Source organism: Antechinus flavipes, chromosome 5 (genome assembly GCF_016432865.1).
Source record: "Antechinus flavipes isolate AdamAnt ecotype Samford, QLD, Australia chromosome 5, AdamAnt_v2, whole genome shotgun sequence".
NCBI lineage: Eukaryota > Metazoa > Chordata > Mammalia > Dasyuromorphia > Dasyuridae > Antechinus > Antechinus flavipes.
This window is the reverse complement of record NC_067402.1, coordinates 108,436,623-108,464,440: the sequence shown is the minus strand read 5'-3', so window position 1 is coordinate 108,464,440 and position 27,818 is coordinate 108,436,623. Positions and strand designations below refer to the sequence as shown.

General features: G+C 38.3%; 1 protein-coding gene and 2 long non-coding RNA genes across 6 annotated transcripts; 1 reads left to right on the top strand and 2 right to left on the bottom strand.

The window, feature by feature from the left end:
• Window positions 1–469: 469 nt before the first annotated feature.
• On the top strand, window positions 470–24,702 carry TMEM140 (transmembrane protein 140). 4 transcript variants are annotated; one of them, XM_052000576.1, is made up of 3 exons: window positions 470–568; window positions 1,946–2,091; window positions 22,641–24,702. In XM_052000576.1, exon 3 carries the CDS (start codon window positions 22,687–22,689, stop codon window positions 23,293–23,295), a length of 609 nt encoding a protein of 202 aa, XP_051856536.1. In that variant the 5' UTR covers window positions 470–568; window positions 1,946–2,091; window positions 22,641–22,686; the 3' UTR covers window positions 23,296–24,702. The 4 variants fall into 4 exon arrangements, with proteins under 4 accessions (XP_051856536.1, XP_051856538.1, XP_051856535.1 ...); XM_052000578.1 differs by having other exon boundaries at window positions 506–836; XM_052000575.1 differs by lacking the exons at window positions 470–568; window positions 1,946–2,091 and adding an exon at window positions 9,252–9,461.
• LOC127564183 (uncharacterized) lies at window positions 4,262–17,989 on the bottom strand. The gene is made up of 2 exons (XR_007954201.1): window positions 17,874–17,989; window positions 4,262–4,446 (listed from the first exon to the last, which is right to left on the bottom strand). It is a non-coding gene; the product is annotated as an uncharacterized LOC127564183 (long non-coding RNA).
• LOC127564184 (uncharacterized) lies at window positions 18,621–22,280 on the bottom strand. The gene is made up of 2 exons (XR_007954202.1): window positions 20,623–22,280; window positions 18,621–20,028 (listed from the first exon to the last, which is right to left on the bottom strand). It is a non-coding gene; the product is annotated as an uncharacterized LOC127564184 (long non-coding RNA).
• Window positions 24,703–27,818: the final 3,116 nt, after the last annotated feature.

Genomic DNA, 27,818 nt, shown 5'->3' with positions numbered 1-27,818 from the left:
ACATAAAAGTTGTAGTGGACCCCGTCAATGCAGTTTTAGTTTCATAATTTTCTCCAGCTTCCTTTAACAATGTGTGTATGGGAGTGTATAAAGAGGAAGGCTAAAGTATTCTAAGATTGGGATGTGGCAGGCAAGATCCTTGACAGGATATAGGGACAAGGGACTCAAGAGAAGAGTATAATGTAGAGTTGATCTAGTTCACCAAGGGAGGAAGATGTAGCTAGCATAAGGATGATGGCCTGGGAAAGAACTGAGGGGCAGATGAATGGTTTGGAGTTGGAAAGAAAGGTGGAAATAAAATAGATTATGTTCAAAGGAGTTTTAGATTTCATTAATATAGATGTGGACCACTGAGTGGTGGCAAAGTCAACCAATCATCTCTGTGTGTAGCTGTGGTGGAGTGAAGTAGGAGGTCATAGGTGATGAGTAAGCTGAGGATTATGAGGTTAGGAGATTCAAAGGTGTGTCAGTATATATGCTGAAGTTTCCTAGTATGAGGACAGGAGTTGGGGAGGAGAGAAAGACTGAGCCAGGCACTGGACTTGTTGAGGCGAAGAATACTCCACAGGTCTGTAGATAACAGCCATCAGAATCTTGAATGAGTGATAAAGATGGAGTGAATGAACTTCAAAGGAGGAGAGGTTACCAAGAGATGGGGGTAAAGGGAGAACCTGGAAGTGGCAATGAGGAGAAAGATCTAACTCCCCTTCCACTCTCAGAATGCTGGGGCACAGAAGTGAAATTGCAGCCAGTGCTAGAGGACTAGCCAGCGTATCATCAGGAAGAAGCCAAGTCTCAATGACCCCAAGAAGATGGAAAGAACAAGAAAGGAAAAGGTTTCAGATGAAATCTAGTTTGTTGACTAATAGAACAGGCTTTTCAGAGTATAGTGGAAGAATCAGGTAGCTTTAGAATGGGAAATTGTGGAGATTAGGTGTAGTGCAATGGGAATAAGGGAGAAGTCTCTGAGGGAGGGCAGATGAGTTTAAATAAAAGGAAATCAAACAATAAAATCATTCTCTCTCCCCCCTACACACTAGTGAGTATAATCTCCTATATCTGGTATGTAGGAGATAAACTTTCTGGGGAAAATTTGCAAGGCTGTATGGAAACTATGTCTCTATGATCAGAGAGAGAGTGAGGGAACCAATAACCATTTTCCTTTCAGTCTATTCTCATTAGTCAGAATGGTGATTTGCTAACACTCAAGGTACATTGTAATCTGTTAAAGTTTCTTTGCACAGCTTCATCAGGATTGAGATTCGATTGGAGCCTCTGGATTCAGACACCCTAGCAATCACTCGGCACTCACTCCCTTCCTTCTCTCATCATGCTTTAATAACTTTAATAACTCTAAACCACCCAACCTGTTTCCATTGTTACATAAGGACAGACCATTTCCTGAATCCTGGTCTTCCTGGTCATTGTCTAGGAGACTACCAGGCCCCACCCGGGCCTTACTCCCTAGATCTTGCCCTGTGGTGCAGGCTGACTTAGTCATATTTGTTCCAGCCTATGAAGCTATTTCACGTAATTAATGGCAATCTTTGTCCTGTAATAAATGTCTCTTTGTGAGCGTTTTACGAATAGAATCATTCTCTTAAAATTCCTACTTCATCTTCACTCTGACTACAGCCCTCAGAAAGACCCAAGTTCGCATCAGTTCATATCAGACCTCAGACACTTACTACCTGAGTGACTGTGGGCAAGGCATTTCACTTCTGTTTGCCTCCGTTTCTATAACAAAAAACTGGGGGAAATATCGGACCTAAATGCCCGGTGGTGGTGAGGCTCCCTGAGCACAGTGCCTGGACACATAGTAGGTGCTTCACAGATATGTGCTCCCCCAAGCACCACCAGCTGCTTTCCCTTCTCCATCTCACAGTTACGCAGGACTACCTCAGTAATCCCTGCATGCTGAGGTAGCTTTTCTTTTTTTCCCCAGGATCCACCTTTCTTTTTCCTTTTCAACTTACCATATGATGGAATCCTCAGTCAAAAGACACAAGATTCTGGAAATCCAAGTCCCTGACACTTTCTAAAGTTGATTGCAGCACTCCTGCCTCTTTGCTGTGGGCCTATACTGGGAAGGTGAGCTCTCGTTCAGGACATTTTGTGTGCCTCTTTCATTGAGATAAAAAAATCCAGACCCAGGGAAGTAAGGGTTAATACAAGTAATTAGTGGAATAAATGGCTTCAAACCACGTTCTGATTCCAAATCCAGTTTTCTTTCCATCATGCTACTTCTTCCAGATGTTAGATGAGTTTTCACTTCTAACTAAAAGAAATTTATTTTTAAAAATAGATAGTGCTATACAAGGCACTATCTTAGTTTCTGAGGACTTGGGGTGGGGGGGGTGGAGTCTTCCTTACTTCAAGGTCGGTTCTCTAGGCACTATGCCATTATGCCTTTCATGTTAGGGAAGTATAATGGTGATAAATAACAGAGGTCCATGGCCTCAGAAATCTTACTGGGGAAATAGGACATGCACAAAAGCAAGTATGATACAAGGGAGAATGTAAGCAACCAAGGGAAATACCTAAGCAAAAGTGTTCTAAGGAAATTCGAAGAGAAAGATCACCCCAAGGTGTTCTAGGAATGGAAGATGGCTTTCATAGATGCATTCAGGCAAAAGAAGGCAGAGCAAGATTGAGAAGCAAGCAAAACATGGAGTATGTGAGAGTAAGTCATATATCCTAGAGTAGAAAAGTAAATTAGGGCCACATTGTGGAGAGCTTTAAATGTCAAGTTGAAAGACTTCATTTTGGTTTAGCACAGATGTTGATGTCTTAGCTCTCCTAGTTGTGTTTTGCTGAAGGCAAAGTCATAATATCATGCATCACAAATTAGGTCATCTTAACTGGTTCCTCACTGCTACAAGGAAATCCTTCTTTTATACATACCCCAAGTCAATTCATAATTCCACTTACCACAATAGTAAATTGTTCCTAATCTGTTCCCACCTTCTTAAACTTCCTATGGAGTCCCCTTTCTCACAGCATTCACTAAGAGCTCCTTCTTTTCTTTTACTCATCTTCCATCTCTCCCCCTACCATATCCTCATTCACCCATCTTTTAGAAAGAGATGGCCCTTTTTCTTTGTCAAGGCCAACCCCTTAAATGATCCTATCCCATTTTGTCCTGCAAATTGTCTCCCCTATTACCCCACCCATTCTCTGTAATCTCTGTATACTGATACTCTCCCTGATGTCTACAAATCTCTTTCCCCATCCTTAAAAAAAAAAAAAAACCACACAAAGCAATCCTCATTTGTTCTTACCATTCTTGTTAGTTATTATCCTATATCTCTTCTTCTTTTCATGGCTAGCCTCCTAGAGAAGAAATCTATCTACAATTGATGATTCCTTCCTCTCACGTCTTCTAAACCCTCTGCAATTTGATTTCTAGCTCATTCAACTGAAACTACTGTCTCCAAAATCTTTGATAATCTCCTAATTGCCAAATCAAATAGCTATTTCTGGATCCTGATTCTTCTTAACCTCTCAATAGCTTTACACATTATTAATCACCCTCTTTTTGACACTTTCTTCTATCTAGGCTTCCATGACACTGCTTTGTGCAGATTCTCTTCCTACTTGTCCCTTTTCACCTCCTTTTTAGAGTCTCTCAGATGTTTTTGTAGGATCTCCATCTAGATCATATCTCTTAACAGTGGGTGTCCCACAAGCTTTATGTGTCTTCTCCTTTCATACGATGTCACTAGTCAATTTTGTACATACTAATCAAGATGACTCCATGTTAGGTGAGATCTCATAGCTTGGCATTCAAGATTCTCCTGAATTTGACTCTAGCCCACACTGTCTAAATGATCATATGGTTTAGTTAAATTAATACTTATTAAACACCAATAGGCATTGTTCTGAAAGTATTAAAGGATTCAGTTAAGATTAGATCTCTACCCTTGGGGAAATTAGGAGCATTTAGTAAGTATGATGCATACAAAGAATATCCAAGACTTGTGCTATGAGGTCATATTTCTGAGATTATTAGAGAGACCTTTATGGAAGAGAAGTTATTTGAGTTGGGTAAGAGGTAAACAACTGGGGGGGGGGGGGAATTTTAGGCATGGGGATGTAAAGAAAGGAAGGTGGAGTGAAGGGGTTTGGTGAATACTGCAGTTTGTCTCGAGTTTAGATTTTGTGAAGGTGGACTGTTTGAAATAAGGCTTGAAAAATGTTGATTGGTGCCATATTGTGAAGGAGGGGGGAAGGGAAATATTGGATGTCACTCAGCCAGTCGTCACTTACAGAATGTTTATTAAACTAAAGTCTCCCATTGCATTCAGGGCTATCTGCATTCTTGTTGATTTATATATTTTCCCACTGGACCCAGATGGCTCTGGAGGGAAAAGGAGGCAGGTGACCTTGTCCACCCTTCCTCACTGAAATCCAACCCTCTTGCATGCTCTCCATGATGTCATGTTCCTATTGAAGAACAAAGGAACAAACAACAGTGTCATTTGGTGACCATCATTTCCAAGGGATTCAATTATCTCAATGCAGATAACTTGGATCTATATATCCATGACTCAAATCTATATATCCAACTTTAATCTCTTCTCCTAAATTCCAATCTCACATAAATGCCTTTTGGACATCTCAAAATGGATGTTCAGTAGGCACCTCAAACTCAAAATGTCCTGTAATGTCAGAGAAACTGAGGCAAGACAGAGATTGGTTTTTAATGATTTTAATTTTATTCTTTTAATCCTTTTAATTTAATATTCTTTTAATAATAATTGAATTAATATTCTTTTAATTTAATTTGAGAGTTTAAGCTAGCCAAGAGAATTGAACTCATGTTCAAAAATCATTCGATCCAGAGTGACTGGGAAACAGCATTTATATAGCAAAGCAAGCAGGTGAAATAAAAGCAAAAAGAATGCAGTTAAGTCATCAGGCAGCTGTAATACAAAAAAAAAAAAAAATCATTATTTCTCACACCCTAAAGCAATAACCGGATTTACACAATGATAGAATGGGTTTGGATGGATACAATAGTGGGAGTAACAGGATGCATGCCATGATGGTATTAGGAAGACTTTCCAGGGTCAGTATTTTCGGGGAACAATAACTGACCTTATCTGTAGAAGCACCTCACAGGTGTGATGCCCAAATAAGCAGAAGGACAGAAATAGGCAAGGTCACTCTGTGGTCATGCTTATCCCTTTGATCTAATATGTGAGCCTAATTTCAGGTTCTCATGAGAAACTCACAGGGTTCTTTTTGGTTCAGCAATCCAAAACGAAACTCCTTAATTCCCCCAAAACCCTTAAGTTATAGGACTGGCTATATCATTCCTTTTTACTTAAAAATTCTAACAGATCTCTACCTATAGGATTAAAATAAAAATTTTTCTGTTGTCTCTTAATTCCCTTTATAACCTAGCCCTTTCCTAGCTTTGCAGTATTCTCATACTTTATTTCCTTCTATATACTTTGTGATCCTAGTGATACTGGACTTCCTGTTGCTCCTTGCAAATGACATACCATCTCCCAACTTCTGTGATTTTTCACTAGCTACCTCCCTAGCCTGAAATGCTCTCCCCTTCCTGATCTCTGCCTCCTGTATTCCTTTTCATTGTTAATGTTGAGGTTTTTTCTCCCAATAATATTCAACTCTTTTTATGACCCCATTTGGAATTTCCATGGCAAAGATACTGCAGTGGTCTCACATCTCTCAGATTGGCTAAAATGACAGAAAAAAAAAAGATAAATTTTGAGGGGATGTGGGAAAACTGAGACACTAATGCATTGTTGGTGGAATTGTGAATGCATCCAACCTCTGGAGAGCAATCTGGAACTATGCCCAGCGGTTTATAAAACACTTACATACTTTTTGATCCAGCAGTGTTTGTACTGTATCACAAGGAAATCATAAAGGAGAGAAAAGGACCCACATGTGCAAAAATGATTGCAGAAGTTCTTTTTGTAGTGGCAAAGAATTGGAAAATGAGTAAATGCCCATCAACTCGGGAATGGCTGAACAAGCTGTGGCATATGAAGTTAATGAAATATTATTGTTCTATAAAAAATGATGAATAAGCTGATTATAGAAAGTCCTAGGAAGATTTACAGGAACTTGATGCTGAGCAAAACAAGCAGAACCAGGAATACATTGTACACAGTAACAGCAAGAGCGTGTGATGATCAACTATGAAAGTTTTGGCTCTTCTCAGTGGTTCAGTGATCCAAAGAAATCCCAATAGGCTTTGGATAGAAAATGCTATCTACAGCCAGAAAAAAAAAAAAAAAAAAAACTAAGGAGACTTTAATGTAAATCAACACATACTATGTTCACTTCTTTTTTCTATTTTTTAAACTCACCTACTCACCCCTTTCACTGCCAGTACATTCCCTCTGAGATTACCTTCCATTTTCTTTGTATATAACTTGTCTATACATACTTTTTCGCCCTTCTTTGTGTCTCTAGAGCTGAAAATAGTATTTAACTCATAGTAAGTAACAAATACTTGTTGACTGGCTGACTTAAAATCTAAGCCTTATACGCTAATCATAACTGATCTTTATGGTCTCCTCTCATATCCTAGAAGAATCCTTCTGGACCTGATGACCATAGGCCCTGAGGAAGAAATAAAAAAAAGTTTTGTGTTTGCCTTTAGTTTTCCTGAACATGAAAGACCCTTCTCCCATCCCAGAGGAACCCCAGGATCTTGGACCTTGCTAGGTTGTTCCATAGAATGGATTTGGAGGAGTGGGGAGAGTGGTTAAGAAAGTCTAAAGAGTTTCCACACTTCCTCTCCCCTCAATTCAGGTCAAGACAACATCACCCCTTGATAGGAGCCCAACAAGAGTGGGCCATGCTGGAGGCGGTAGAAAACACTAAAACATTCTTCAGTATCTCCAGTCTCGTAACCTTTAGGCTTCTTTATCAGTAATTGTTTCTTAAGTAGAACAAAGCGATAATAGTTCATGAGGAGCCAAGATTTTGCTTTCTAATCTTTTCTGGCAGCCTGTGGTATTTTTAGTTTGACCTGGAAACTCTGAATTTTGGCAGTGATTTTATTATGAGTTTTCACTTTGAGATTTCTTTCAGGAATTGTTTCAATGGATTCTTTTTATTTTTACTTTGTCTCTAGTTTTCTAATTCTTTGCTATTTCTTGAAAAACAAAAGCCAAGCTTTTATTAATCAATATTTTTAATCAGTGATTCTTAGATAACTTTCTGAACTGTTTTTGTTTTCAATAAAAAAAATCTTGTACTTTGTTCTATTTGATGGGAAATATTGATTTTTTTTCTTTTTAACTCTTGATTTTAATATTACTTATTTTGTGGATTTATTACTTTTAGTTTGACCCAATTTGTTCTAGTGTGGGCTGCCTGGGTTCTGAATTGGGCATAGACATAGACTGCCTGAGTACCAAGTCAGCCCTGGCCTGTGTGGGAATTTGTCTGGCTCCGTTTCCTGCTATGGGTTTGAGCTATTTGACTACTATTTCTTCCCATGACTCTAGCTTATCTCTGTTTAGAGCCTTCATAGGTTTCCTTTAGTCTTCTTATATGGTCTTGCACATTTCTCCTTGGCTTTCTTGATCATTATCCTCCAAACTTTATTAAAATATTTGGTGCAGGATTTGGATTCATCTGGGTTCTAACATGTTGCCATCTAAGCCATTTTACTGACATAGGGAACTCCTAATGAGGAAATGCCACTCTACTAATGAAGATCAGCATCTGTTCTGGAATGTATAATCTTAAAGTCACTTAGGACACTGAGAAATTACTGACCTACTCAGAGACAAATAACCAATATGTGTCAAAGGCAAGACTTGATTTGGCATCTGCTACTGTTACAGCAGTAATCTATCCACTACTCCATGCTCCCTGTGAAGATCTGTGTTAAGGAAGATAGTTTTAACAATCAGAAGCAGCTCAAGACTTTATAACTTCCCAAATATAATCCAGCCTCCTCCTCACTACTCAATTCTAGCCAGAAAACCAGCCTCTTCCTCACTACTCAATTCTAGCCAGAACTGACTATTTATCCCTAAAGCGTAGACCTGATGGACTCTCACCCCACAGCCCTTCCTAGTCTGGGCAATGTGTATATATCATCTTACTCTTTCCTGTTCTAGAGCTTGAAGCAATCAGAACACTGACAACAGGAACAATATTAAGAGTAAGAGTTTAGAGTTAAGCTTTCTTTTTAATTTAAGGTTAAAAAGTACGCTTCCCACAATAACCAAATGAGGTAAGTAGTGCAAGTATCATCCCCCCCTTTTTACAGATGAAATAACTGTAAGTGACTCGAACAAGGTCACAAACTTTAACAACTACTGCAACTAGAATTTAAACTCCAGTTCAGTGGTGTTTTTCCTTTTTTTCCAAATCAATAAAAAGCATTTATTTTGGCATTTACTTGGGGAAAGGAGTGATGCTATCTGCAGGTTTCCTCTTGAGGGAAAAGGGCAACCCAGCAGAATGAGGCAAGGAATTACAGGAAACAGGAGAATTGGGCAGAGCAGGAAAATTGGATGATCTCAGGAGATTTTGCAATACATCAAACCCAGTTCTGACTTTTTATGCCTTCATATCTTTTTTCTTGTTACTACTAAGTTCTACTAACTCTAAATTCAGACCATCCAGGCTGCATCTCCACAAGTCAGAAACTGAAAAGAAATACTGGAATTCCCCTTTCTTCTGTTCTTTTTATTTTGCTTTTGCTAGGATGTAGCCATTGTTACCACCTTGACTAGTAAAAAACAGATTTTGCCACTGGCATAGCAAAGGTTGCTTCTAATCATTGTAATATGTACTTAATATAGCTCACAAGGAGAGAGCAAAACATTTATTTTTATATAGCAAATCAAAGAATCCCTGCTTCTATGAAAAACCCAAAAAAGGCATAAAAGATGCAGCTGCATTACTAGCTAATTTCTAACTCACAAGCCTAACCTTGGTCAAGGTTTCCATTCATAAAGAAAAACAATTCTTTGGCTCTGTGCTATGATAAATGGTTTCCCTCTCCCTCTCCCCTCCCTAAGACATAACTGTTGGTTTTATTTAGATATGTATCATTCTAATGCTTAAACAGCTGAGTACAAAAGGAACAATTAGCGCACTTAGTCCTGACGTCCTAAACCTGATCACCACAATTTAGATAACCCTAAAACCTCAGGAATCCTTTCAGAAAACCTGCAAAAGATTGTTTACCAAGTTTGCTTCCTAGAAGTCCTCAGATACGAAACAAATAGAGCTTATAAGAAATGAAAGTGAAATTAGCTGTTTACATCAGACGTCACAAGGAATATATTAAAGTTCGGAAGAGTTATTTATTCACATTCCACAGCAAAGACAAGGAAAGTTTGAACTGACTTTTAAAATCCAAGCTTGCAAGAAAGAAGTATACACTTAACAAGACTTTTTCTTTCATAGTCTGTGGATTTTTCTCGATACTTTGGCAACATGAATCCTGTAATGTAAGTACTCAGCCACCAAACAATTTTCAGCTGTCTATTCATGCAAGCTTATTTCTCTCAGGATCCTTTTAGTATGTGGTGATGATGGGTTGGGGTGAGAAGTAGAGGTAAATTAAGCAATTGGCAGTTTAATTTATCCATGAACATTCCTTCTTATTTCCTGTTTTGCTGAACCCCTCTAACCTTAACCCCTTTTTCCTTCCCTCCCACCTCCCATCCTTATTTTTCCCAAGGTCACTTTTTGATTTCCCACTTCATATTTAGAGTATATGATGCAAAAAAGGTAGTCAAATTATGTGTATTTAAAAAGTGTACTAACAGCTTTAGTACTTTGCATTAATTCCAACAGAGATGAGGAAGGGAATGACTAACTTGCATCATTTCAAGTAAGGATAAGAGAGGAGAAAAGATGGCCAGCTACTAACCTGAAGAAATACATTATGCTCCAAGAATCTGAATTCATCCATATTTGATTTTGATGAAGTGTGAGCTTCAGAAGAAATTCACAAGTTCTGACATTTCTGTTGCTAAGAAATAAGGGCTTTTATAGAAGTTAATTTATTGAGCATCATTTCATTTCTTTCAACTAGTATGCAAATCAGATCTGCATTTAATATAAGCTTAGTTTATCTAACAATTTTTCTCACCCTTAAGTAGAATTCACTGGAAGAGAAAAAAAAAATACTGAAACAATTAAGTATATACACCCTACATGCACAATCCATGTAATATCCAAATATACTTGTGTGCATGCACTGTGTTATCTATGTATATTTCAGTATATATATACTATGTGTGATGCAGGGATATTCACATATACACATATATGCCTTTTCACTTTGTGGCCAACCTTCTGGTTAATGATGCGTTTCTCTGTACTAAGCTATGCTGCTTCTCAGACAACAGGTACAGACTCTCACCAAGGTCATAGTTGAAGCCTTTCCAGCTTGGTAGATCCTGCCAGAGCTCATAGTCTGCTGCCCCTAAACTTTGAGAGTTCAAGGGACTGGACAGAGACAGAGCGATTGAACTTGAATGGTATGAAGGTCAAAGGAGAAGAGGCTGCTGCGAGATGCTGGTAGAGAAGGGGTACTGACTATGGAGATGGAGAGCAAAAAAACAGTGACTTCTGCCTTAGGTGTTGGGGGGAGAAAGGGAAGAAAAGTCATTAAATAAGGAACACCCAGAATTGGGGGAGAGTCCTTCAGGAAGGCCTTTAGGGTCAGAAGGAAACAGTCTAAGTGGAAGATGATTCTTCTGCTATTACAAAGAAGAATTTTACAGTAGTACAGTTTTTCTGGAGGATACAGCAGAAGGGGAGGGCACAAGAGAATAGGTTCTAGGGGGATTTCAGCTGGCTCTGAATAGATGGAGAGTTTAAGGAGATGTAGTGCAGAGGGAAGGGGTCGTTGCATGGTAGATAGCAAACACATAGTAAATGTTCATTAATTTTTTGTTGACTACTAGCAGGACTGAATGATGAGGATCAGAGGAGCAGAAGATTTGGATTTGCTAGCCATAGATGCAGGGAAAAGGTGCTAGGGTAAATCCCTACCGAGATTCAAGTGAAAATGCCTGTTTGTTGGAACCCTTGCAGGTGTTCTGTACAAAATGGAATCTGCTCAGATGACTGCGGGGGAAGGCCTCCCAGAGGTGAAGGAATTCCCTATGGATATACATCATGTCTGACTCCCATTTCTTTTCAGATAGTGTACTTGCCAGTCTCTCCCTAAAGCCAGCATCTGGAAAGTCTTAGAAGTGAGAAAAGCTCAGTACAACTTAAACTCTACTTTTCATTTCACTCCTACTCACTTTTACCAGTTCCAACTTTCTTGCTACTAGTCTTGGCTTAGGGCCTGTAATCAACTTTGGAAACTTTGAGAGAACTTGACATAAAAAGCTAGTTTTCAAGTTCCCCTACACTGCCATCTCCTAGTTACCCATACCATACTGGTAATGCTCTACAGGAATAAAAACAGAACTATATAAAAAAATTTTAAATTATCAACTAAATGGGATGTTTTATTATCTACTGCAAGTATCAGAAAAGTTTTTGTTATATCTGAGTTGATGTCTATCCTTACATCCTGAACATACATAGTTAACTTGTTTCACCTATACATGCAGAAAGAATTCTAGCTAACCCCCCCCTGAAATTTGTGATGACCTGCAAATTGCTCTTGGTGTTAGGATTTCTTCTCAGGCCAATCCTAATTCCTCATCCACATGACACCTCTTTAAACATTTACAGACGTCACACACACCTTCCCCACCTCCCTCCCCCATCCCCTACCCACGCTGTCTCTAGGCCCAACATCCTGTTACTTAACCTTATTTTTGTATGGCCTGGTTTCAGAGATCTACATTGTATTTGCTTGCTTCTGGACATGTTCCTGCCATCTCAAATCTGGTGCTCAGAACAAGACACAACACTCTAGATAGGATTGGACCAACACAGAGAATAACCAGAATTATCACCTTTCCTCACTCTAGATCCAGTACTTCTGTAATGCAACCTCTCACATCATGTGCTTTTTTCATTTCTACATCCTACTGCTGATTCATACTCAGCTTGCAGCTCACTCCAAAACCTCAACATCTTTTTTTTTTTTTCCCCCTTGTGAATTCTAGAAGAAAACTGGTTTGTGAGCACGACCGTTATGGACCCACACAGACATCACAACACTGACACTTCTTTCCTCTGTGGCCCATGCAGGGTCCTTTTCAAGAATTTATGTAGATTACTGAATAAAATAAGCATCCCAGTCAGGACAGTGAGCTCAGAGTCTGCCTCAGCAATGCCCTGTCCTGTGACCCTGGACAATAGGAACTTAGCATATACAGAACACATAGTCTGTATTTTTTTCATTTATTCAGTAAAATACCAAATTTCAAAAACCAGGATTGTGTCTTCTTCCCTTCAACAGTGCTTAAAGCAATTAGTACAATATTCAGTCACCTTAGGTACCTGCCTGCCATATTAATTGCCTGCTTCCAAGACAATAAACAGTGGCTGAGGGGGAGTAGAGGGGAAGAGCAAATAGAATTTATATTTGAAGCCTAAGTTAAATCACTAAAATTCAAAACTAAGTCTTCAGTTATGGCTGGTATTTTATCTTTTGGATATGAATAGTGCCTAACCAGGTTTCATGAAGGTCTCAGTCTCCTGTTATTGATTCAGGAAGGGAGCGGGAAGGTCTAGATCTACAGCAATCAGGGTTACCCATTTCAATACTAATGTAATTTGGGGGGAAATGAACCATGCACATCTTGGTTGGTGTTTGTGTAAAAAGAAACAATTCATTTCCTATTCTGTGCTCCAAAACCACCGCACTGATCAAATGTTGGTGTGGTCGCCTGAGTCTAGCTCAGGCTCTGAGATTGAAATGAGGAACCGCTTCTTCTCCAACAAGCAAGAATCCAACCCTACTGAGTTGCTTTCTCTTTTCTGGTTCTGCTGATCTGGCCTTTCTGACTCCCTGTGCTTTAGCCAGTTCAAGTTCATTCCTGTCTTTCCTCAGTCAGGAATTATCAAATAATGCAATCCAAGTCATTGTGCACTGCCGGCACCAAAGGACAAACTGGACCTGTCCCTCCTTCTCTTAAACTGACGTAAATTCCAGCTCTTTGGCTTCTTTAGGGCCCCTCTGCCCATACTTGGAGATTCTAGGAATTAGCCCAGGGAAAAAACACCACAGGGTAATGAGAGACAGCCTGGGGCAATGGATGGAGTACTGGATTCACCCTCAGGGAGGTCCGAGTTCAAGTTCTACCTCTGCCCTCTACTGGCTCAGTGAACCTAGCAAGTTATTGAACCTCTCAGTATTCCAGGGAAATTTCTAAGATAAGATCATTAATTACCAAAAAAATGTCAGTTTACATTGGGGGAAGCTGGTCCTCACTGAGCTACCCCTATGCAGATGAAATTACTGATCCAAAAAAATCATGTCAGATTTGCATGATAATCTAAAGTTACACTGTGGTAGTTAATTGATGGTAGCAACCCTGTACTGTAAGCAGAGCAGACATTTTCTTGTTCACACTTTAGAATATGTATGATTTCATAGCTGTAGGTACTTTCTCCAGTGACACAGATAACATAATAACTAGCATTTACAGAGTGCTTTAAGGTTTGCAAAATATTTTACAAATATCATCTAATTTTATCTTTACAAAAACCCTAGGAGGTAAGTGTCCTATTTGTCCTATTTTATAGATGGGAAAACAGAGATAGGGGTTATATTACTTGCCCAGAGTCACACAAATAATATTTAGGGTCTGATATCTTCCTGATTCCAGGCTCTAGCTGTATTATCTAGCTCCCTCCTATTTCAGGAACTTCTGTAGACAAACGAGTTTTTACTAAAAACTAATAATCTTGTTGGTCAGCCTCTTCAAGCTTGGCTTGTTTAATCCCTGCATAACTGACAGTCCACTGATCTGCCAAATCTTGAGAGGTACTACCATGAGTCTTGGTCATTGACACAGATGAAAATCAGGTACTTTGTATAAGAACCAAGAATGAAACAATCTCTACTCTCAAGGAACTTTCTAATGTGGAATACACACATACACACACACACACATATACACAGCTTAAGTATATATGAATAAATAACAAATGTCTAGTGCAAAAGACAAACAGAAACATACAGCATAAGTATATATGAATAAATATAAATGTAGGGTATTCCAAAAATCTTAGTAGTTTTAATTAAAGCTAAAAACTATACTAAGACTTTTAGGACAACCTAGAAAAGAACTAGCAACTGAGGATCCTCTAGAAAGGCTTAATACAAGAGCAGTTGTTTTGAGTTATGTCTTGTTTTCCTTTGTCTAGATTTCTTTTTTACAACAACAAATTTTATTTTGAACTTAAAAGCAGCAAAGAAAACGAGCATTTCTATCTACAATGTAGAACAGAACAGTATTGTTCACAAAATTGTAAATATATATTAGGTTTAGTTTGCTTTTAAAATTCAGCTTGTAACTTTCAAAGCTGTTCTGCTTCTCTCTCAGTCTTTATATCTTTTTATCTAAAAAAAGTTTTGTTTTTTTTTTTTTTAAAGTTCAGTGACTTTTCTTTTGCTTCTCTCTCTCTGGCTCCCTTATTCCAAGTCAAGCCCCTTTCCTTGGGAAAAAAACAAACAAACCCACTTTAACACATATGCATTAATGGAGCAAAACAAATTCTCACACTGGACATGTCTGAAAATGTTATGCCATATTCTTTATCAAATCTATCACGTCTCTGTTAGGAGAATTACTGCGATTTAGTAGCATGTTTCATCATGTCCTCCAGAGTTGTGATAGGTAGTGGCATTAAACAGAATTCTTCATTCTTTCAAAGTTGTTTTTCTTTACAATGCTATTATTGCATAACCTGTTCTGTTTCTACTCACTTTACTGCATCAATTAATCCAAGTCTTCCCAAATGTCTCTCAAACTATTTCTTATATCATTTCACATAACACAATCATATTATTGTTGCATTCATAGACCATCATTTGTTCAGCCATTCCCCAGATAGTGGGCTCAACACTTTAATTTCTAGTTCTTTGTTCAACCAAAAAAGGCGAGATATTTTTATGGTATATGTGTCTGTATAAATACTACATAGAAAAGTTCTTTTTCTCCCTCTCTTTGCATGTAGAAATAGTGATATTGTTGAATCAAAGGAGATATAGATAGATAGATAGATAGATATAGATATAGATATATGTATACTATATCTATGTATATCTAGTAACTTCGGGGATTATAATTCCAAATTGTTTTCCAGAATGGCTGGAGTAATTCACAATTCCACCAATAAGAAAATTAGTATGCCAACTTTCCCACAACTTCAGTGTAACCACAGAATTGCTTTAATTTGTCTTCCTATAATTAGAGATTTTTAACATTTTGATATGGCTTCAAATTTCTTACTTTGAAAACACATGAACTTACCTGTACATGTGTTTTGATGACTATTTCTACTGGGAAATGGCTCTCTTATAAATTTGAATAAGTTGTGGATGTATCTTGGATATGAAACCTTTATCAGAAAAGCTGCTTATAAGGATTTTTTCCAGTTAACTATTTCTCTTCTAATTTTAATTATTGTTTTTGTACAAAAGCTTTTAAACTTTGTATAATCAAAATTGTCCATTGTACTGTATCATTAGAAAAGGATACTGTATTCATTTCTTCTCTTATGATGTCACCCTTTATGATTAAGTCATGTATCCATTTAAAGTTCATCTTGGTACATGGCATAAACGTCATTCTATTCCAAATTTCTAGATTGTTTTCCCATTTTTCCAATAGTTTTTCCTTTTTAACAGTGAGTCATTATTCTAGTAGTTGGATGATTTATATTTGTTCATTTCATCTGTAAATTATATAATTAAACTTTTCTACTCACCCACTTCTAGATAATATCACAAAGCTTTAGGCTTTAGGCTCCTCATTTTGTTTTTCATTATTTCCCTTGAGATTTTTTGATCCTTTGTTGTTCTAGATAAATTTTATTTTTTTTCTAGATCTTGTAAAGTATGGAACTGAATAATTAATTTAGGCTGTAACAATTTTCATTACATTAGTACAGTCTACCCATGAGCAAATGAATATTTCTACAATTAATTATTTCTATAAAGAATGATTTCTATAAAGAAGGATTCATATAGTTCCTGAATATCTGAATATATTTTTGGTAATACCCTTCTTTTTTTTTTTCTTATAGTCCCATATAATTCACTTTCTGATTCCTCCCCCTTTAAATGATTTCCCCTGGGAACCATACCTTGAACCATCTTGGCCTCATTTTAAAAAGAGACCAGCATTAGTGTCTATCCCAAATGATTTGGAAAGATTCAGAAGTGGCCCCAGCTGGGCTTTTTCCTTCAGGGTTAATGGAATGCTGCACATCCATACAGTTTCCCACCCCTAATTCTCTCTGGTTCTGTTTTCTGGCTGATTTCTATTGTGGCAGTGCTCCCTTGCTGAAATCCACTACTACAACCTGAGTAAGCTTCTACAATTTGGATTTCTAAAGCTCTGAGAAGTGAAGATGGGGCATACTTCTAATGAAATACTATGGATCAGCTTGCACAGCCCTGCCCCAAGTGGGGGATGAGGAAGGGCTGCTGAGTGAATCCTCCATTAGAGACTAGCAAGTAGCTTTCTGTGCTGTCAATTCACTAACTTGTTAAATTTGGATTCTTGATGCCCTAAACTCTAGAAACAGATGAATTTGCCTTATCTCCTGTAATTAATTCCTATTTTAGAAAAGTGTAAGAGGTTGTGAGGATCAGAGAAAATTTATCTCTTCCTCCATCTTGCTGGTCATGTTGATATACTCTCAAATATTTAATATATTCTGTAGTTTTTCTGAATGGAATTTCTCTTTTTATCCCTTCAACTTGAGTTTTACTGATAACATACAAAAATACTGATGATTTCTGTGGATTTATTTTATATATTCTGTAATTTTGCTGAAATTATTTCAATTTTGTGATTGACTTGAAAATTCTTTAAATAGGCCATCATAAATAATCTACAAAAAAGCTATTTTTTTTTCTTGATCTGTATCTTAAAATAACAAAGGGGCTCTATGAGTAGAGTTAAGAAATGCATTTCAAGCATGTGGAGTGACCAGGGCAAAGGCAGAGAGATTGGAGACGGTGCACTGTATGAGAAATCCATTTTGACTTGCATTATGTAAGAAGTCCATTTTGAACTTAATTTCAAAAAAGTGACTTTGTTCAAGATTGCATAACTATAACTGGTGTGGCTGGAGCTAGAAGGCAGCTCTGAATTCCAGTCAAGTGCTCTCTTCACAGTACCATATTGACTCTCACATGAGGGCAGGAAAGAGTAACAAGAACTCAAGTACTGTCTTCATGCTATTGAATAAGTAGTGGTCATGGAATAGCAGCTGATAGCAACCCAATGAATCACCTCTGCTTTTTTCCCCAAAACTTCTGGCCTGCAAAATCCTTAATACAGAATATAGAATGTATCAGAGCAGCAAAGATAACATTTCTGGGTCCTACAGCCTACACCCCCACATCACAATATCATAGCCAGAAATCTAGGACAATGACCTGAGCACTTCTGATAATGAGAATGTTATCCTGGAAGAAGAACAGAGTCCTCTGAATAATTCTCCCATTGGGCCTGTCTTGACTCTTGCAAGATTTTTTGAGCTGTTTCAATATTAACAGCTTTAAAGAATATTTCCCAAGTGATTTCCACATGCTCTTTGCCTTCCATTCATGGTTGGGTTAACAGTATGACTTTAAAAGTCTCTGCCTGCAGTTTAAATTTCTTTCTTTCAGTTCAATTTTCTATCAGTCCTATCAGAATCCACTCTTCATTTTCACCTGCTGAATTTTATTCAATTTTAAGTTTTAGATTGCTATCTTATACCTATCTGAAACACAGCCTAGCTGTAAGAGAGCTATGAGCGGCATCTATGAAGTGATGATGATCCCAGAGACCAGAAGAATGTAGAAAGGTCATGTTGGAGAGTTAGCCCAGCAGAAATGAGGAGCTTTGCGGTTCCCTCGGACAGACAATTGGTCAAGCCAATAGTAACCAGGCAACCACTTGCCCATTGTTGCTTTGCCAGTTGAAAGCATGACACAAGGTAGCACCTCAGTGGTAAAGGAACTCAGCAACCGCTTACCAAACCATATGTGGCTAGAGTCTCTAACAAATACCTAGGAAAGGGGGGATCTTTAAGATAATCCCATCTTCCATGTTTGTTTGCCCATGTCAAATGATTTCACTTCCTCCATGCTGTTCCCCACTATTTCTTTCCTGGGATCATTGAAAAAAATGAAGGAAACTGCTTAGATGATGTGTCCTGACCTCTTCGGACGAAAGGTAACAAGTGATTTTAGGGTAGTTGCTGTGCATGGTATTCTGTTAGGTCTTGTTCTGCTCATGTAGGGTAATCTCATAGTGGCTTCTGGTTCTATAATCTCAATTGCTTCTTTAGGGCCACCTGTAAGTCATTTCCATCCTTGCTAGCATTTATATTGGTACAGATTGCAATCCTCTATTCCAGATAAGTAGCTCATTTAGGATTAGACATTCTCCAAATCATCTCTGGTTTATTGTGCAAACCATTTGAGCCAGAACAAAAGACAAAGTTACAGTTCTCCATTCACCTAGCTTACTTTCCTCTTTATTATGTAATTATCAGCAGCAAAAAAACACCATTGTTGTGACCAGTGAAAAGTCTTACCTGCAAAAACAAGTGTTTGTGAAGCATATGTCCAGTACTGCTTACAACACTGTGTAAGGAGATATTAAAGAAGTAGAAGCTTATTGCCTTAAAAGTATTTATAATCTTGAGTCAGATGTGTACACCTGGAGAACACTGACTAGAGTCACAGTTTTAATTCCAAGATCCAGAATTTCTTTTTCACACAAGAGAAAACAGAGAGCTTTCTCAATTCAGGCTGTCCTTCATATTTTCCTAGGATCTGAGGCCTCTGCATAAAGACATTACAAGAGAAACAATCCAGAACTCTCATTAGTGTTTACATTTTGGTTTAGCTTGCTTTCATTTTCCAATTTAAAGCTCCCCCAAAAGTATCAGTAGCAAATTCAAGAAGCAGAACACAGAGGCAGTGGGCAAAGTATGGCTGAACAGGCTCATCAAAATCTTAGACATAAAGTTAAGACACAGCCTACTACACAGCCTTATATGTTTCTCTTCCAATACTCTTTCATGTATAGATAGGTTCTTTCTATTACTTCTAGTTCTATTACCTGGATTTGGGGTTTCAGAGCTCCAGATTTAGTGCTTCAAAGGTACTATTTCTTCCTCATGATTAGGGTAGTAATCAGTAACATTCTTTACAATCTATGTTTTTGATCAGCATGGACACTGACTCCCAGACTCTTGCATACCCAGACTCCCTGATTCTCAGACTTTGGAGGCTTGCTCTCCTGACCTTTCAAAAGTCTCAAGATCAGAGCCTTCAGATTAATTCTTTCAGCTAAAACAAAAGAGCAAACGTTAGGGTAAAAGATCAAGGCCATTTTCAAAGGACCACAACAACTAGACTCTTCCAGCATTATCTCTCATTGAATGCCATCAGGGAGAGTCAAACCAGGAACGGAGTCCCATAAAGCAGAGACTACAAATACCCTTTTGTGTACCTCTTTAGTCATCTAAAGAATTTCCCATTTACCATACCTTGGCCTTCTCCCACTTATCTGTACAGATTTCAAAGTGTCTTCCCCTACCCCCACCTCTTCTGTATCAGAACTTCTATATACTCTTCACTTTCTGCAATCTGAAAGTAGGGGCTACAATGAGATAGGCACCATAAGCCATAGGTCTTGAGCTTAATAGGACCTTAGAGATCTAGCCTTTTTTTCCTTTTTTTTTAAAAACCAAACCTGTGGTTTCATCTTTTACGGAGCTCCTGATAAGATATACCAATACAAACTAAAACTTTTCTGAAATTTAGCTGAGAAGAATGACTTACCATTATTTCACAACCAGTATGTGTCAAACGTAAGATGAAGCGCCAGGTCTTTGTATTGTGCCTTGTCCTCTCCCAGACTATTTTATAGATGGGAAAAATGAAACACAGAAGAGACTTTAGAGTCCTAGGGATAATAATAGAGTATATGTGTGTGGGGCTGTTGTTATTGTTATTACTAGAGGAGAGAAGGGGGAAGCATATTCAAGAGATATTATAAAGGTGAAATTAACAGACCTTGACAGAGATTGAATGTGGGGAGAAGGGGGATGAGAGAGGGTGAAGAGTTAAGGATGACAGACGCCAAGGTTGTGAACCAAGGGAATCTGAAGCATGGTGGTGACCTCAACAATAATAGCAAAGTTTAGGAGAAAAGATAGTGAGCTCAGTTTTGACATGTGGAAATTAGACAAGGTGAGATGTTTGAAAGGCAGTTGGAGATTCAAAACTGAAAGTTATCAGAGGCCAGGGCTGGATAAGACTCCCGAGCATGGAAATGATCATTAAATCCATGGGAAGCTGGTAAGATCAAGAAGGGAAGAGGACCCTGGCAAGAATCCTGTGAGGCAATCTATTAGTGAGCATGGCCTAGATGAAAATACTGCAAAGGAGACTGAGAAGGAGCAGTCAGATAAGTAGGAGGAGAGTATCAAGGAGTGTTATACGAGAGCTACCTGCCAGTGGCTGCTGGATGTCTAACTCAAACCCGTAGAATGGATCTCTTCTTGTGAGAGGATGAGGATGATACAAGGAGACTGAGAAGCAGTTACTGTTCTCTGACCTCCCCACTGAGAGGCCATTGCGTTGTCTGACCTTTCTCCTCTTCCTTCTGCCTCCAATTATTTCATTTCCCATCCACAAGCAACACCTGTGTCAGTAAAGGCTGCTCCACAACTCCCTCAAGTGTCACAATCCACAGCTGTGGAGGCTCTTGGAGAATTGACCTGCCCCTTCATTTAGGCATGTTCCAGAGCCCCAGGCAAAAAATACTTGGGGATTGATGGCAACTCATTACCCCCAGAGAGTCTTTAAGCAAGCCTGTGGGGGAAGGAGATTGCAATTAGGATGATGAATAGAGTTGTATGCAGTTGGGACTACTGAGATATACCCCCTGTAGAGGGGAAACCTGTCCCTGTCCAGCCTATGGATCCTTTGCCCTCCACACACAATGGACTTGACCATTTCACCTCTTGAGAGTGCTTATAAAACAGTGTTCATCCATTTGAACTGATTTGGGAAACTGGGGAATGTGTAGCTAATATCCCAGTCACTAATACAGGTAGACAATGTGTGACTTATCACCCAGGAGACGTAGTAGCATCAGGTTTACTAATACAGACTCCTAATAAGCAATCTGGTGATATTTACCCAGATTCTGACTCCCAACAACAGAATCCAGGAATATACTGGACAGCTGACTAACCTATGCTCACTATCTTTATAAATGGCAAACCATTAGAAGAATTGGTAGACACTCGTACAGATCATTCAGTCATTAGAGGTGCCAACTGGCCCACTCACTGGCCAAAGATTAAGGCAGACACATGTGTGGCATAGGAGGATCAATAGGTGAAGTTAGTGCTGCCCCTATGAGATGGCCTTTTGAAGGTGAAACAGGAGTTTTTACTCCTTTTGTAGTAAAAAAAAATCTATCAATCTGTGGGGAAGAGACATCTTAACAGAGTTAGGATTACAAATGAGTACTTCGGCTTTTTGGGCAGGGATACTGTTGAAGGCCTGCCTACACTTTCACCTGTTCCTATTCAATGGAAAACTGATACACCAGTGTGGGTAGAATAGTGGCCCTTAGCTAGTGATACAATTTAGGAGCAACTTGACCAAGGACACTTAAAGCCTTCTCAAAGTCCTTGGAATTTTTCCCAGTATTTGCTGTAAAAAAGAAATCTGGAAAATGGAGGATGTTGACTGATTTAAGAAAAGTAAATGAACAGATGGAAACTACGGGAACTCTTTAGCCTGGACTTCCATCTCCTACTCAATTGCCTAGAGAACTTACCTGCCCCTTCACTTAAGCATGGTCCTTAAAGGAGAGGCTGATCGACAGTGTGAGAAGAGGTCAAGAAGGATGAGGTTTGAGAATTGGATCTAGTGACCAAAAGTCAGTTTAAATACTTGTTTACTGGAGACACTTTTAATCTAAAATTACTTTTTAAATAGAGGAGTGTAATTAAATATATTTTTTCCACCTTTGACATGGAATAATCCCATAATATACAAGGTATGCATCACAGGGAGCTTAAATAATTCCAGGAAGCAATTGTTTGTATTATCCAAAAGGGGAAGATTAAGGAGTGTATTGTTTAAGAGTCCTGAGGATGCGGTGAAAAAAAGTACTGGAGTTGGATTTATAACAAACCCAGGTTTAAATCTTTATGAAATCATTATTTGATAAGTCATTTAACCTCTCTGAACCTCTTCTAATTTCTAATCAAAGTGCAAGTTTTTGCCTATTTTTTCAAACCAAATTTCTTCTGGGTGTCCCCTAAGTCTACCACCTAGTCTGCTGAGTCATAAAGACTATCCTAACCCCAGATAATCTTGATAATCCTTGTCCAAAGGTAGCTTGCTTTGTGTTTCTGAAAAGATGGGAACTTTGTGTACATCATTCTGTGTGTGCCCATGTCAAAAGGTGAAAAATAAAGCATTCAATTGGTGTTTTTATTTATTTCAGGTCCTCAGGAAAGTTACTGCTCAGTAAAGTTGGAGAAGGGATCAAGATGGTCACTGTGAAATCAAAAGGCCGCAGGCTCTTGCTGTCCCTGACCACCATTATCCTCCTCACTACAGTGATCTCCCTGCTGCTCTATGCCCTGCTCTGGAGATCAGGCAACCTCATTGACCTTCCCACCATAAAAATTGGCTTCTACAACTTCTGCCTATGGAATGAGAGCTCCCATTTTCTCCAGTGTCATCAGTTCCCTGAGCTGGAACGGCTGAGGGTGTCCCAGATTGGAATTGCCCTGGCAAGGTTTGGTGTCTATGGGGCCCTAGTCATTGCTCTATTTGCCGCCCTGCCATTCCTACTGGCCTGGTTTTATGGTAACAAGGACAAGTGGAATCTGTCAGTGGTGCTCCTAGGGGCTTCAGCAGGGATGCTGCTCGGCGGACTTTTGCTCTTCCTCTTCTACATTGCTCAATGGATCCAACCTTCAAAGCTGGGTGCTGAGTTTCTAGCTCTGGTTGGGGCAGAAATCATGCTACTGCTTCTGCTGCTTATTATTGTCATGTATCCCCTTGGTTATGGAGGAGCAAGCTTGAACCCCAGGGAACAAAGACCTACATCTACAGAGAGAGCAGCCCTACATCTGTGGCCTCACTCAAAATAGATATAAACCCACAGAAGTTTTCTAAGAATCACTGGGAATGTGAGAGAGACATCCCCGTTCATTTGCCCTTTTCTCCCTAAGGAAAACTGGGGGTAGATAAAGCTCAATGAATTCTTCTCCATATCTATCTCTTGGGTCTTTAATTCCTTCTACCATAAAAAAAATAGATATGGAAAGACCTTTTTGTTGTTCAGTCATTTTTCAATCATGTCTGACTCTCTGTCACCCCATTTGGAGTTTTCTTGGCAGATATTGGAGGGATTTGCCAGTTCCATCTCCAATTCATTTGACAGATGAGGAAACTGAAGCAAAGCAGGGTTAAGGGATTTGCCCAGGGTCACACAGCTAGAATGTGTCTGAGGCCAGATCTGAACTCGAGTCTCTGTGTTCAGGTCAATTTCTTTTTTCCAACTGTGCCATCTAGCTGCCAGGAAGACCTTAGATGTCAAAAAATTTTGCACTGAAAAAAGATAGCGATATGGCAGGAAAAATTTAGGGAAGACAATAAATCCTTAGATTTATTGTCAGACCCTGCAATAGGGCATGAAAAGGACAGGCAAGGAACTTGAAGGGCATATCACATTATTTTTAGGGATGAAAGAAAAAAAGTGAACGCTTATCATGAATCCTTAACCACATTGAGAATATGGGCACACTTATCTATCTACTGCTCCAATCAGAGATAAACAACCTATAAATTAGTACTGTATTCCATACTTTATCAAGCATCATTTAGCTTTTAAAGTCTGGATGTTTATTTTGCATAAGGATAACAAAGTAGAATATCTTTTGTGCCACTTTTTAAATTTATCCTGTGTTTCCTCTATATACATCTTATTCCCACATACCACTTCAGAGATGCCTGGTAGTTCTGATAATAATGTGCCAAAGTTTTGACTCCTCACATAGCACAGCAATAAGAATATAATAGAGTTGAGTTCATTCTACCTCTCCTTTAGAAATTGGGTTTTTTACCAAGAGAACATCATACACAGCAACAAAAAGATTATATGATGATTAATACTGATGGACATGGCTCTTTTCAATAGTAAGGTGATTCAGACCAATTCCAACAGTCTTGTGAATGGAGAGAGTCATCTGCACCTAGGGAGAGGTCTGTCAGGACTGTGTGGATCACAACATAGTGTTTTCACTTTTTTATTGTTTGCCTGCATTTTTCTTTCTCATTTTTTTCCTTTTCTGATTTTTCTTCTGCAGCATGATAATTGTGGAAATATTTAGAAGAATCGCACAAGTTTAACATATAGATTAGATTATTTGTCATCTAGGGAGGCAGGGTGGGGGAAAAGGAGGGGAAAAAATTGGAACACAAGATTTTGCAAAGGTGAATGTTGAAAACTCTGCATGTGTTTTGAAAAAAAAATAAAAAGCTTTAAAAAAAGAAAATATGTTCTAAGGAATTTTTACAGCAGGATTCAAAGCTAATAACACTGTCATTAATAATTCCTATCTAACATAACAGAAATCCTTGTGCATAGGCATATACCTTAAGAGATTCTGCAATTTCAGTTCCAGATCACTCAATAAAGTCACAAGAATTTTATTTCCCAGTGAATATAAAAATTATTATGCTACTAATGTACAATAATGTTGTCTAAAAATGTACATATTTTGATTTAAAAAATTTTCATTCCTAAAAAATGCTAATCATCTTGAGCCTTCAGCAAATTATAATCTTTCTGGATAACAAAAGGTTGAGGTGACTGGAAATTTCTTAAAATAAGACAAAAATGAACTATTGATTGATCATTTCTTTCACTTGAATAATCAGAGGCTATCATGGGGTTATTAATTGGTCTAATTTCAATATTGTATGTTAAGGAATAAGTAGGCCAGGGACAGAGTAACAGGAGAAGGGCTGGTTGGTGGAACAATAAAAACACACATATTAAATTCGTTTTCTTAGATGGGCAGAGTTCTTGGTACTTCAAAATAATTGCAATGGTAATATTAAAGATCATTGATCATGGATATTTAATAATGAAAAAGTTACATAGTGAGAATTACTAAAATGAGACATGAGTATATGCTGCTTAAAAAAAAAAATGCCAACAGACTTGCCCTTTGTAAGTTTACCACAAACCTTCAATTTGGAAAAAATGAAGTAATCTAAAGTGCAATAAAACAAAGCATGTCTATACTCAGTCTCAAAAGAAAACTGAACAGCTAGCACTGGCACCCTTTCTCTGCTCCCTTCTAGGCAGAAATCAAAATCTCCCCTGGAAAGAAGTAGCTGGGTTCCAAATGATAACTGTCCATGTCTCCCTTCTGACTGCATGCATACTCTCCTACACAGGACATATGTACCATTACATATCTATATGTGGGTAATTCAGATTAAAATCTTTCCCTGCTTTTATCCTGTTTATCCCCTTTGCCTGGCTTACAAAAAACAAGGCCCAGAGAAGTGATTTGTCCAACGTGGCTTTGGCTAGCTGTCTACCTGTGCCTAGTCATTATAATTCACATTGTTCTAGCATTTCAAAGCTTGCAAAACCCTTTTCTCCTAAGAACTCTGGTAAATATAGTATATGATCCCAGTCTTAACAAACTTTCAGCATAGTTTTTTGCTCATGATCACAGAGCAAGTAAGAGATAACAAAGATAACATGAGGAATGGAATGCCTCTGAAGTTCTATGTCCATGATCTCTTAGTCTGGGGCCTCATTTTGGAATGGGCACTGGCCATTCCTCCTAAGATTATAACTATAGGTTACTAAGAGCTAGAAGAGGCCTAAAAGTCAGAATTTTAGTCAAACCACCTATTTTTACAGGTAAGGAGACTGAGGCCCACAGAAGTGATTGGCCCAAGGTCACAAAGATGGGTCAATCTTTTCTTCTCACCTTCCCCTTTTCATTATTCATCAGTCTGATTAAGGTTGGAATTGGAAACTGGGGGGCTCTTAAGCACTTACAGACCCTAGGAGGGAAATTTATTTCTAATCTAATTCCATTTTTTTAATAGAAATTCATATATGCATGTCTGTTTGGAGATAGCTTTTTAAAATGTTATCAATTTGTAGATGTTTAAAGGATTTGCATGATGGAGATGTGTCCAATCCCTGTCCTTGTTTCTTCAGTGCCACTATCGAGGACTTCATTCTGGCATTAAATATCTCAAAAGGTGAAATTCCTGTTGTTAGCTTGTGAGATGTAAAAATTCCTCTTGCCCCTTGGATGTTTCACAAAACTTCATAAATCTAAACTATACCCTTGAGGTTTAATCTTTACCAATGAGGCTAGAAGCTCTTTTTGTGGTGGCAAAGAATTGGAAATTGAGTGGATGCCCATTAAATGGGGATGGCTGAATAAATTGTGATATATAATTGTAAATGGAATACAACTGTTCTATAAGAAATGAACAGGCTGATTCTGAAAAGCCTGGACTTGGATCAACTTATGCTGAGTGAAGTGAACAGAACCAGAACATTGTACACGATAGGAAGATTGTGTGATGATTGACTATTACTCACTTAGCTCTTCTCAGCAATGTGGTGATCCAAGACAGTTCCAACAGACCTGGTTTGGAAAACACCATCAACAACTAGAAAAAGAACTATGGCCACTGAGTACACACTATTTCATTTTTGTTTTTTCTTTCTCATGATTTTTCCCTCGTTCTAATTTTTCTTTCACAACATAACTAATATGTGTAAAATGATAAATGTTTAAAATGATTGTACATATATAATCTATAACAGATTGATTGCTATCTTAGGCTGGGGGAGGTGGAGGGGGGGAGAGGGAAGGAATGAGAAAAAAAAACGAACTCAAAAATCTTACAAAAATGAATGTTGAACATATCTTTACATGTAATTGGGAAAAAAAATACTATTAAGTGAAAAAACAAAAAGTGAGGCGAGGTCATATGACTAAGCAGAAAGAAGGATTCTACTGAGACTAAGACTCAGATCATGTGACAGACATCTTGAACATCAACACACCACCTCTTCAGAGATGCACAAAACTGGAAACTGCAAAGCAAAGGCAAATTCCTGGGGCAAGCTAGGAGCTGTAGGAATTTAGTCAGAATCAGTGAAGCAGCAGAGAAAGAATAATGGAATTGCAGGACCAAAGTAGAAGCTAAAACAAAGGAATACAGAGGGCCACAACATGGAGTAATAAACCCAGACCTTCCCTTTCACTGGAACTGTCAAATTTAGGGGGACAGTGAAGACATGGGAGATTGGGGATTCTTGATTAATCCCCAAGCACTTAACAAAAATGTGGAAAACCATCTTTACATGTAATTGGAAAAGTAACATACTATTAAAACAAAATTTTAAAAAAGCACATTTTGCTTGTTGAAGCAGGAAAAGAGATGGCTCACCAAATACTAAGTCTGGAGGACTATGTTAAGTCTTTGGGAAGTGAGGATACCATGGTATATAGAAGTGGGCTGCCTGACACTCTAGCAACTCTGATTCCTTTCTATACCTCTAGCTGGGAATAGTACTTAAGTTTGGAATATTACATAGTTACTGTATATACTATACTAAAAT